Raw genomic sequence first — 13,062 nt, 5'->3', positions numbered from 1 at the left:
CCATCTAGAAGGACAAGGTTAGCAACTCGTAGGAATCCACCACCTGGAAGTTCCCCTCCAAGCCTCTCATCATCCTGAGTTGGAACTATATTGCCGTTCCTTCACTGTTGCTGAATCCTGGAAGTCCCTCCCCAAAGCATTTTTAAAATCCATTTATAGGATGTGGGCATCACTGTCTCGGCCAGCATTTATTGCCCATCCCTGTTTGCCCCTGAGAAAGTGGTGGTGAGCTGCCTTCTTGAACCGCTGTAGTTCCTGAGGTGTAAGTATGCCTACAGTGCTGTAAGGGAGGGAGTGTAGCAGTTCAAGAAGGCGGCTCACCTCCATCTTCTCGAGGGCAATGAATGCTGGTTTCAGCAGTGAAGGCCACATCCCATGAATGAATTTAAAAAAACATTGTCCCTCTGTTACCTTGCTAACAAATATATTTCAAAAGGGCATGAATTATAATTAGTAAATTTTAAGTGAATAATACATTATACATTCTGGTGGGTAATAAAGGATTCTGGTCAAACTTGTACAGTTTATCTGTTACAAAAGGATGTGAAGCAAATTTTTTTAACCTCTACATAACCTTTTGCTCTTAAGGGAATTAAAATGTAAATTAGTAACCCAGCTATTTTTTTCCTGAAGACATCAAAATGAAAAGAACCTTTATTACCACAAAAATCAAAGGGTTAAAACAATCAGAGTGACTAAATAAAGCAAATGCTGCAGAGGGTGATCAAATTATTTATTTCCATAACTGAGTTATGGGCTGTCTCATGAGTGGGAATTAAACTCATCTTTCATTGCCTTTCATGGCCTATTCTATTTATAAGAGCCATGTGCTTTTATAAACACATCATTTTGCTAGGTGTTTAATTTATTTGTTCTCGAGTTGTGGATGATGCTGCCAAGATAGCATTTATTGCTCACCCTTATGTAGAACTGAGAAAATGCTGGTAGCTGACCTACCACTGATGGGGGAATGGCAGCATATGTCCAAGATAATGTGTGACTTAGAAAGGTTATTGGAGATGTTGGAATGTTGTCTTTCATGATGATAGGAGTCATAGATGGCAGGTACTGTAACAATGGTGAGGTTCTGCATTGCAACCTGTAGATTGTACATATTGCAGCAACTGTGTGCTGATAAATGAAAGGGATGGATACTCCAGCGACAGGACTGTAATCAAGCGAGCTTCTCTTTCCTGGATGTTGTCAAGAGTCCTGGATGTTGTTGCAGCTGCATCTGTCCAGACAAGTAGTGATTGTTTCATCACTCTCCTGACTTGAGCATCGTATAACAATGGAGAGGCTTTGAGAAGTCCCAAAGCGAGCCACTCATCAGAGTTCCCAGCTGCTGCTCATGTAGTCACTGTGTCAATACAGCCAGTCAGGTTAAACCTTCGACCTGCAGTTACAATTCAATGGTTCGAGGACTAGGGGATTTTGGTAACTGCAGGGTAAACTTCACCATTTACACGATCAGTAAAAGTTCTTTCTTAATGAAAGGAAATCTACGAACTGAATCAGAAGAATATGATGGCTTTGACATGTGCAATATCTGTGAATTAATGAGTTCATACAGATAAAAGCAGGCCATATCCTATTCTTTTGTTAAAAAAGGAAGTTTACCTTTAATGTGTTTTAATATCAATCTCAAAATAACCCCAATATAAATATAAGCCTTTTCCAAACCAGCCTTCTTAAGAACATAAGATTTTTTAAGAACAGGAAGAGGCTGTTACAAGTTAAGCTTCGATGATAGCTTTTAGCCCATTTGATCACATTTTTCCAAAATATCAGTCTTGCAGTGAACAAAATAACATGTACTTATTTAGCACTTTCCACCTTCTCAGACATCCCAAAGTTCATTGTTGTCAGTGAATTAGTATTGATATGTAGTCACTCTTGTCCCATAGGCAAATGCAGCAGCATAGCAAGAACTGATCAATGGAAATGAGTTGATCAGTTCAGCTGTTTTTTGATGTTGGTTTATGTTACATCATACACCTGCAGGATTCACTTACTCTTTAAATAGTGCTATCAGATATTTTACATTCAACTGAATTGATAAATAGGACTTTAATATCTCATCTTAAAAAAGGCACCTCTAACAGTTTTGCACATTTGTACTGCATTGATTATTTTGCGAAATTATTAAAGCGGACCTTGAAACCACAACTGTCTGATTTGGAGGCAAGAGTTCTACCACTGAGCCAAACATTACAACATATAGCTGAGTTCAGCTGTACTAAAGTTTTTACAACTAGCAACCTCTTATCCACCATCCTGAGCGTTTGAGACATTTTCGTACTTTAAGTTTCTGTGATCCTCTGTCAGAGAGTTTTTGCTTCAGGGCAGAATAAACACAGATTTTAATTTTGATTCAGTTAGTTCTACCCCAGCCTCCTATTTTTATTTCTAGTACCCCATACTATGCAATTGCCTCTATTGAACTTCATTTGCCACTGATTGGCCCGGGTCTAAACCCAGTCAAGCTGTCTTGATAAGATCTTGGCTGATTAACCATAATTTTAGATTGCACAATTCATCATCCTTGTGTTTTGTAGTTTAATGCCATCATGTATTGCACTGTGGGCAATTCTTTGTGCAGCAAACTTTAAATTAATTTCATGCGGAGCACATACAAGTTTTTCATCTTAAAGCTTTGAGCAGGATTAAAACACCAACTGTGGAAAAGAGAAACAATTTCCTTTTAAATTGATGTTTGATTTCAAGAATCTTATCATTGAAGAGAAGATGTTTGACTTTGTAAATTTCTCTTTTTCTACATAACATTGCTTATTGTTAAGAAACATTATTTTTCAGTTTTATTTCGGAAAAGAAGCACATATCTGCGAGCTGAATACCTTTCACTCAAAGTTAAAGATGCATGGAATCTTAAAAATATAGTTTCACTGTTGTAGATTAAACTATATGTATATACGTTTACTATCCTAGATCCTGTACCAAGAGAAAGATTCTGAATCGGCTACTCACACTCATTTAGTGAAAGGAAACTTTACACAATCTGTTGTCCTGAATGGACTGAGGAAATACAGTCAATACAAGATTCAAGTTTTGGCATTTACCAGAATTGGGGATGGAGTGTCAAGTTCGCCAGTTCTAATAGAGAGGACAAAAGATGATGGTAAGTTCTGAAATAACATATTTAAAGGCCCCTGTGCCTTTTATTATAACTGCCTTGATTAGATGAGGGAGAAACAGATGTTCTTCTGTTGATAATCTTTATCATCTTGACCAGCCAAATGTTTTCAACGGCTTGATGCTATCATAGTAAGCTATCTCACTATTTCAAAATTACTATTTAAGACTCTCTAGGTGCCCACAGCTACTTCTCAGTTACAACCAGCATGAGACACATACCGGAGACTAAGGATTGGTTAGGAAATGGTGACTGCTATTGAAAAAGAATTACATTAGACCATAAGACCATAAGACATAGGAGCGGAAGTAAGGCCATTCGGCCCATCGAGTCCACTCCACCATTCAATCATGGTTGATTTCAACTCCATTTACCCGCTCTCTCCCCATAGCCCTTAATTCCTCGAGAAATCAAGAATTTATACAATAAATAACAGGAATTGTTTTGCCCCACCTGTCTTCTGCCAAAGATGTTGACCAATTCCATAACTGCTCAGTATTGTACGAGTACTGATAAGTACATTCCAGTCCCAAATTGATGGCTAGAATGCTACACCTAGGCTCAATGCCTTTGAGTTCAAAAGAGTAAATTAGCCAAGCCCTTGTTTTTGATTATTATTCAGCTATCCTCCAAGGTAAGATTCTCAGGATGATCTGGAAGTACACACAGATGAAAGTTTGGTGAGAACGAAATTAAGCTTGATTAAAATGTTCCTCTGGATAAATAGTTTGTCAGCACTTTCAATGAATGTTCTCACTTTAAAAATGACTGCTTGGAAAAATAAGAAGGTACTGAGCAGTCATGCAACTGCTCAGTACCTTTGGGAGAAAACTGGAAGGGAGAAGCAACTCATGTTTTAGCTGTATACTGCCTCCACTTAATGTAACACCTCTACTTTCTCAGGAAACTAAGAAAATTAGGTATGTCCACTATGACTCTCTCCAGCTTTAATAGATGCACCATAGAAAGCATTCTTTCTGGTTGTATCACAGCTTGGTATGGCTCTTGCTCTATCCAAAACCGCAAGAAACTACAAAGGGTCGTGAACGAAGCTCAGTCCATTATTCAAACCAGCCTCCCACCCATTGACTCTGTCCACACTTTCCGCTGCCTTGGAAAAGCAGCCAGCATAATTAAGGACCCCATACATCCCGGACATACTCTTTTCCACCTTCTTCCGTCGGGGAAAAGATACAAAAGTCTGAGATCACGTACCAACCGACTCAAGAACAGCTTCTTCCCTGCTGCCATCAGACTTTTGAATAGACCTACCTCGCATTCAGTTGATCTTTCTCTACACCCTAGCTATGACTGTAACACTACATTCTGCACTCTTTTATTTCCTTCCGGTATGCTTTGTCTGCATAGTGAGCAAGAAACAATACTTTTCACTGTATAACAATACATGTAAATAATAAATCAAATCAAATGCAGTCTATACCACAGCAAAGCTATACTGCCCCTGTCCGTTCCCCCAATTGAGCTGCTTGCTTCTGTTAAAAAACACACACAAATGAATTTAAAAAGGAGCCTTCCAGCCCTGTAGCTCATGTCAGTGACAATGTGGCATGCTTTGGGATGATCTTAATCAGAAATATAAACAAACTTTTCAACATTCAACACATCTCTTTGATTTTGTCACCAATGTGGATCATTAATATTGCCAATGGAATTTCCGAGCCTTTCTCCAGATCTTCTGGCTCATTTACAAGCTTAGAAATGGATGATTCATTGTTGTAAGTTCTTTTTTTCACTATCTGTTCTGACCTTGTAAGATAAACACAGGTTAAATAAACCTAGGATTGTTTGATTTGCCTTTACATTAGGCGCTTTATCAGTTTCTTAATCAGGCTCCTCCATCTAATTTTTAACACTTTAATGCCTAAAACTAAAAATATTCATCTTTGAGGAAGTGTTTTTATTGATATGTTCATTCATGAAATGCCTCATAGAGAATTGTGAAAAATATGTTTCTCCTAGAATAGTTGTTCTAACTTACAAGATTTTGTCAGGCTTGTGTGTATAAGATGCATCCTACCCACAATATACTTCATTGCTAAAGATTTGTTGAATAATGTAAGCTCATGTTTCAAAAATGAACTTATGGCACTTTTGCAAAAGCTTTGAATTTAGAATCCCAAAATTTCCAACCCCTGTTTGCCAGAGTCTTGCTGTTTACTAATACATGGGAAATGCTTGTTGTCAAGGATATTTAGCGATCTTGCAATTGTGACTGATTTACTACATGTTTGAGATTTTTAGTTTGAGAGATGGCTTTATTGCATCTTAAAGTAATCAGAGAATTAACTTGCTTAAAAAAGATTCTTATTTTGGAGAACTAATGCTATGCACTCAGGGAAGAGACTATAGTGCCAACATCTTTTTTTCTATGATTAATTGAACAATTCCCCAATTTGTCCTCTTCCCCTCTTCTATCTTGTAATCCTTGTGTGCTAATTCAGGTCAATAAGCATGGGTCATTCTCTGGTTCCTCATCCAAATGCCTATTGATTGCTTCTATAATTGAATGCCAGGTGGATGCATGATTATTGGAGCATCCAGTTGTCTCTCACCTTTGTGCATCTGTGTAATGTCTTAACTATGTTAGGGGTTGTGAGTTTTAAACAAAAAGAAAAAAGATGTGGTTACACAGGTGGATTCAAAATAACAACCAGTTTATGAATAGGAAATGTTGACTGCACAGAGTAGAGACTGAAACTAAACCAGGAGCCTGTGAAACATCCCAATGACATCACCATCAAATCACGTGATCGGCTCTTAAAGCAATCGTGTAACCACTTAAATATATAGCAATCTGACACCCATGTTCAGATTCAACAAGATCACTGGGTGACAATCAAAAGCAAGAATACTGGTCAAATTCCCTCTTTAATATAGGGACCTGTAGCCAATAGTAATCTTTAAAAATGTAGCTACTCTGGTCCCTTCACTCCAGTAAGAAGTCTCACAACAGCAGGTTAAAGTCCAACAGGTTTATTTGGTAGCAAATACCATAAGCTTTCGGAGCACTGCTCCTTCGTCAGATGGAGTGGAAATGTGCTCTCAAACAGTGCAAACAGACACAAAATCAAGTTGCAGAATACTGATTAGAATGCGAATCCCCACAGCCAGCCAGGTCTTAAAGGTACAGACAATGTGGGTGGAGGGAGCATCAAACACAGGCCAAAGAGATGTGTATTGTCTCCAGACAGAACAGCTAGTGAGATTCTGCAAGCCCAGGAGGCAAGCTGTGGGGGTTACTGATAATGTGACATAAATCCAACATCCCGGTTTAGGCCGTCCTCATGTGTGCGGAACTTGGCTATCAGTTTCTGCTCAGCAACTCTGCGCTGTCGTGTGTCGTGAAGGCCGCCTTGGAGAACGCTTACCTGAAGATCCAAGGCAGAATGCCCGTGACTGCTGAAGTGCTCCCCCACAGGAAGAGAACAGTCTTGCCTGGTGATTGTCGAGCGGTGTTTGTTCATCCGTTGTCATAGCGTCTGCATGGTTTCCCCAATGTACCATGCCTCGGGACATCCTTTCCTGCAGTGTATCAGGTAGACAATGTTGGCCGAGTTGCAAGAGTAGGTACGGTGTACCTCGTAAATAGTGTTCTCACGTGAGATGATGGCATCCGTGTCGATGATCAGGCACGTCTTGCAGAGGTTTCTGTGGCAGGGTTGTGTGGTGTCGTGGTCACTGTTCTCCTGAAGGCTGGGTAGTTTGCTGCGGACAATGGTCTGTTTGGGGTTGCGTGGTTGTTTGAAGGCAAGAAGTGGGGGTGTGGGGATGTTGGATTTATGTCACATTATCAGTAACCCCCACAGCTTGCCTCCTGGGCTTGCAGAATCTCACTAGCTGTTCTGTCTGGAGACAATACACATCTCTTTGGCCTGTGTTTGATGCTCCCTCCACCCACATTGTCTGTACCTTTAAGACCTGGCTGGCTGTGGGGATTCGCATTCTAATCAGTATTCTGCAACTTGATTTTGTGTCTGTTTGCACTGTTTGAGAGCACATTTCCACTCCATCTGACGAAGGAGCAGTGCTCCGAAAGCTTATGGTATTTGCTACCAAATAAACCTGTTGGACTTTAACCTGGTGTTGTGAGACTTCTTACTGTGTTCACCCCAGTCCAACACCGGCATCTCCACATCATGACTACCCTTCACTCCATCCAGTGATGTGCCACAAGATCTCTCTACAACATCAGTGTGAATTTCCCAATGCCCATATCAGCCACTTAATGGTCTTCCCAATTGAGGTTGACAATCTGTACCAGATCATGGGTAATTTTATGACATAGCCCAATTCGGATCGGAGGTGGGCTAAGACTGTCCAAACTAATTTCACATTGCTCACATAGAGCCAGCAAACGGGGTCAGCTCATCCAGTCAGTTTGAGCTGCATTCAACTTTAGGTCCCAGAGTGAAAGGATGGTGGAGTATCACTGTACCACCCTGTACCACCCTGCTCTCCCAACAAACAACTTTAATTGTTAGTAATTCGAATGTAGTTTTAATTGATTAATAGAAATTGAGTAGTTAATAGTATAGTAACATCAAGAACGTATGAATGTGCAAGACCAGAAAAGGGCATTTTAGCCAGTTCCAATATCTAGGAAATATGATGACCTCTAATATTTATGTTTTTTGAACTTGCTGAAACAATTACTGTGTTACACGTGGCAGTCCATTCTATATGGTCATTACCCTCAGCCTCAAGCAGTTAAAATCTAAACTTTCTTCTCATGTTCTTACTCCCTGCCTTTTGTAGGATAGATGACAGTTAAATCTTCCACAATGTTAAGCTCCCTGAATATTTCAGGTGCTTACCAACAGCTAGAAATTGAGTTGCTCTTTGCGCCGCTCTACCCAATGCCTGGATACATTTCTCATAAAACAATGGCCAGATTTGTACACATTACTCCAGGTTGGGATGGATCAGTTGCTCTATATATAAACAGATTACGAAGTATTCACAGGATAGAAACAGATTTGTGCTCTATTCCTCTAGCTTTTCAGCCCAACATACAATTTGTCTTTATTATTATCTTGTACTCTGCTGATGGCATTAGTGATCCATCCACCAGCATCTCAAAATCCTTCTCTTGTTTAATGTACTTGGGAACAGGAGTAGGCCATTCAGTCCTTTGAGCCTGTCCACCATTAAGTTAGATCATGGCTGCTCTGTACCTTAGCTCCACTTAGACATTTAAAAAAATTAATTCATGGGATGTGAGCATTGCGGTCCAGGCCAGCATTTATTGTGTCCATTACTAATTGATGATTGTGAACTCTCTTCTTGTACTGCTGCAATCCATGTGGTGTAAATACGACCACAGTGCTGTTAGAGAGTTTGTTCCAGGATTTTGGCCTTGCGACAATGAAGGAATGGCAATATATTTCCAAGTCAGGATGATGAGTGGCTTGGAGGGGTATTTCCTGGTGGTGGTGTTCACATATGTCTGCTTGATTGGACACCTTTGTTGTATATCCCTTGATAACCCTTACCGAGCAAAAATCAAGCAATCGCCATCTTCAAAATTTCAATTTGCTTGGGTTCTATGCTACTTTTTATACCTCCTCAAAATGCTGCAGTTAGATCAAATAAATCATGGTGGAAGGCTAGCCTGATGAGAACCTGACTGCCACCAACATCAACAAGTGGTGACTCCAAGCTGCTAAACAGAATATGTTCTAATTTTTAAACAAAAGTTTCAGAACTTTATCTGCATCTGAATGTGATGCTATCGTTTAATCAACACTTTGTATCACACCATAATGATCCGTTTAAGACACTGCAAAGGGAAAAAGAGAATTTTCTACTCTCAGCATTCCAGAGTCTGGGCAACAAAAACTAAAGAAGTGGACACACCAGCAATTTCTTCCTAATCCAAATGATTAAAAATTGCAGTTGCAGTAATTAAAAGTCCCAAAGATTGGCTTCAAATGCATGAATGTTCAGCAGTCAGTGTGGATTCATGTTTGATTCAGTATTTACAGTTTTCTTCCAATTAGGCGATCATATCTAATTATACATAGTTTAAAAATTCAACTACAATGAGTTCCAGATTTCTACTACTGTTTGAAAAAGTGCAACCTGATTTTACTCCTAAATGGTCTACCTTTCAATTTAAGGGGTGGCACAGTGGCTAGCACTGCTGCCTCACAGCGCCCAGGGACCCGGGCTCGTTTTCCACCTTGGGTCACTGTCTGTGCAGAGTCTGCACATTCTCCCCATGTCTGTGTGGGTTTCCTCCAGGTGCTCCAGTTTCCTCCCACAGTCTGAAAGACGTGCTGGTTAGATGCATTGCTAAATTCTCCCTCAGAGTACCTGAACAGGCACCACAGTGTGGCAACTAGGGGATTTTCACAGTAACTTCATTGCAGTGTTAATGTAAGACTACTTGTGACACTAATAAAGTAAACTTTAATCTTGTTCTGAATTCCACAACAGAGGAAATTTTCTTATCCATCTGACTGCATTCCATATAATTTTAAACCTTTGAAACTCATAAACCAGTTCATGCAATCTGTCCTCACAAATTAAGTCTTTAAGCACTAATATCATTCTGGCAAATCTGTTTCGAAATTCTTCCAAGGAGTGACCAAAACCTATCACAGTACTCTAGATCGAGTCTGACCAAGGCTCTGTACAACTGAAGAAACACATCCTCATTTTGTATTCCAGCCCGCTTATTCCATCGCTTTTTGATAAATTATTACTGCTGTCGGCTAGTATTAATGACTTGTGTAAATGACCACGTAAATTCCACTGTTTCTCCACAGTTCCTGGGCTCTCACCATTTAAAAAAAATTCCTATTTGTATTTTTTAGATCCACTATTTAACTTTTATTTTCACTGTTTCCTAACTTCTTGACTTTGCAATGATTCACATTAAATGGCATCTGCTACGCTTTGGTCCAATGTTCTTGCGGCTCCTTCTGTATTTGGTAAGCATTTCCTCTGTATTTGCAGTCCCTCCCAGTTTGATAACATTGGCAAATGTTCAGTTTATTCCTGTTTCCAAGACAAGTCATTTAACTAACAGTTGATTCAGTACATCAGCAGTTTCAAATGCATTACATACTTTGGTTTACAATTACATTGTGTAGTTGTTAATCTAATAGTTTGGAAATATATGTTAGCACGTCATTATGTTACAATTGACTTGGCAAGGAAATGCCTGCTGAAATGTGAGAAATGGCTGTTCCTAACTATGTGAGTAACAGAAATCTTCAAGTTGAAATGCGAAACTGGGAGACTCCCTAAGATCCTGGTTGATCTGGGGAGTCTACCTGGGGCGGCACGGTAGCACAGTGGTTAGCACTGCTGCTTCACAGGTCCAGGGTTCGATTCCCGGCTCGGGTCACTGTCTGTGTGGAGTTTGCACATTCTCCTCGTGTCTGCGTGGGTTTCCTCCGGGTGCTCCGGTTTCCTCCCACAGTCCAAAGATGTGCGGGTTAGGTTGATTGGCTAGGTTAAAAAAAAATTGCCCCTTAGAGTCCTGGGATGCATAGGTTAGAGGGATTAGCGGGTAAAATATGTGGGGGTAGGGCCTGGGTGGGATTGTGGTCGGTGCAGACTCAATGGGCCGAATGGCCTCCTTCTGCACTGTAGGGTTTCTATGATTCTATGATTCTATGATTCAGATCTGGAGAGAGTAATCCGCCAATTTAAAATATTTTAAAAATATAAATCCTGGTTGATTTGGACAGACAGACTGTAGATAAATTATAGTTTAATTTTTGAACTACGTATAGCCGGATATGATCATCTAATTGGAAGGAAATAAAATATCTAAATCAGATGTGGATCCACACTGTTGAACACACATGGACTGAACACATCTTTTGGGACCTCAAAAATTAGGATTAATTGAGCATTGTTGCAGTAACTAACCATCATAATTAGGCAGAAATTGCTGATGTCATAGAATCATAGAATTCCCTACAGTATAGAAGGAGGCCATTCGGCCCATTGAGCCTGCACCAGCAACAATCCCACCCTATTCCTGTAACCCCACATATTTACCCTGCTAATTCCCCCGAAACTCGGGTCAATTTAACATGGCCAATCAACCTAACTTGCACATCCTTGGACTGTGGGAGGAAACCAGATCACCTGGAGGAAACCCACACAGACACGGGGAGAACGTGCAAACTCCATACAGACAGTGACCCAGTTTGTTTAGTTTAGCTTCTGTTGACCAGACTCGAGAGTCATGGCGTGGTACTAAATTTTCGATATTAAAAATAATCAAAACATTCTCTTAGGCCAGAATTTTCCAGCCCTTCATGCCAACGAATCTTCAGTCCCACCAGTGCAATTGGTAATTTCAGTGGCTTCCAGCCCCATTGTGGATAGACCATGCTGGGGATGGTGGGGGGTTGGGCCGTGGCTGGAAAATTCTGAGCTTAGTCTATCTAACAACTTGGAATAACAGTTGGTATCGCTTGATCGCAAATGCAGCATTCTGGAGAGGTATAATAAGTAGCATGACCACGTTCTCCATACGGTGAGAACTTTGATCCACTTAGGCCACAACCAACTGTGTGCTACAGGTGTTTGTGTCTGAACTTGCACAAGAGAAGAAAATAATTGAGATGACAACATGTGACAGGAGTTAAATTTAAAAGGTCATACCAAAATGTTTGGCTCTCAAGCACTTGTAACAAGCAACATGACAAATATTGCTTCACCAAAATAAAACAGCTGTTTTGGGGCAAAATAATTTAATCAAAGCAATTTGATTTTGTTTTCCCGTTTACAAGTCTCCAGGCAGTGCCAAAGGTTTAACTGCCATAATCAGGCTTTTTCATGAATATGGCTGAGGGAGAAATTGAACCTTGCCAAAGAGATTTATTCAAAAAGCCAAGCTGCCATCTTTTTTTTGACAGCGTTCCTACAAATCTGCCTGATCCCAAAAATGAAAAGAAATATTTACTGATTACCTCTGAAAACCGCACACTCGTTCAAACCAAGCCATAGGGATACAACTGTTTTGTATGTGATCATGTTGCCATTGACAACACTGCTGATAACTCCTGGCTGCATTTGCTTTGCTGCCACTTGTCTGTAGAAAGATCCTGTTTTGCAGTCAAATCTATCTTTATAGCTGTCAAGAATAGTCCCAATTACATTCCATAAATCAATCTTGGATGAGAACCCATTTTAGTGGTGATGCAATAAACCAAATTGAGATCGTTCACTGAACTAAAAAGATCTGTGCTTATATTAATACTACTGACCAGACTTTTCTTATTTATATCAAGGATTTATTTCAGAATGTTAAGAAATGTGCATCATAAGTAGATTTAGTAATGAAATAAGATGTTTGGCAGAAGACTTTAATTTTTAATTTGCTCTCATGGGATGGAATTTAATACCCTCTCCATGGCAAATTTGATGTTGGGAGGGGCATTTAATCAAGCGGGAGGGTGATGGGTTGGGGATCTCGCTGTCTTCCCGCCTCTGCCCTGATTAACTCCAGGTTGGGAAGGCTCATAGACAGTCTTCCTGCTTCACTGCAAATTGATGCCCTTAAGTGAGCAATTAATATCCACTTAAGAGCCTCATTTTCCCACCTCCCCTCCCCCACTTCTTACAAGCAGGGGCCGGCTAAGCGGGAACCTCAGAAAGCAAACCTTGCCGGACTTGCTTGTGAGCTTCCAAGGTGTTTCCTTATTGTCAGACACTTTAGTGCCTGATCAAAGGACCTGGCATCATCAAGGGGGAGTCCTTAAGAGCCACCCCCTGACCTTACTGCCCCCACCACCCCATCAATTATCTCTGGCCTGGGTCCATTGGTGATTCTGGGTCATGAGTGGATGCACAGAAAAGGTTTACCAGGATGTTGCCTGGTTTGGACGATATTAGCTATGAGGAGAAATTGGACAGACTTG

The 13,062-nt window shown here is 40.4% G+C and overlaps 1 protein-coding gene across 1 annotated transcript in view; it reads left to right on the top strand.

Annotated features, from left to right (window-relative positions):
• Positions 1–13,062, top strand: part of sdk1a (sidekick cell adhesion molecule 1a) — an 839,938-nt gene that overhangs the window by 707,460 nt on the left and 119,416 nt on the right. The window contains exon 27 of the mRNA XM_078240149.1: positions 2,950–3,139. Coding sequence (XP_078096275.1) covers positions 2,950–3,139 — 190 coding nt within the window. The remainder of the gene's footprint in view (positions 1–2,949; positions 3,140–13,062) is intronic.

Source organism: Mustelus asterias, chromosome 23 (assembly GCF_964213995.1).
Source record: "Mustelus asterias chromosome 23, sMusAst1.hap1.1, whole genome shotgun sequence".
Lineage (NCBI taxonomy): Eukaryota > Metazoa > Chordata > Chondrichthyes > Carcharhiniformes > Triakidae > Mustelus > Mustelus asterias.
This window is presented reverse-complemented; position numbering and strand designations above follow the sequence as displayed.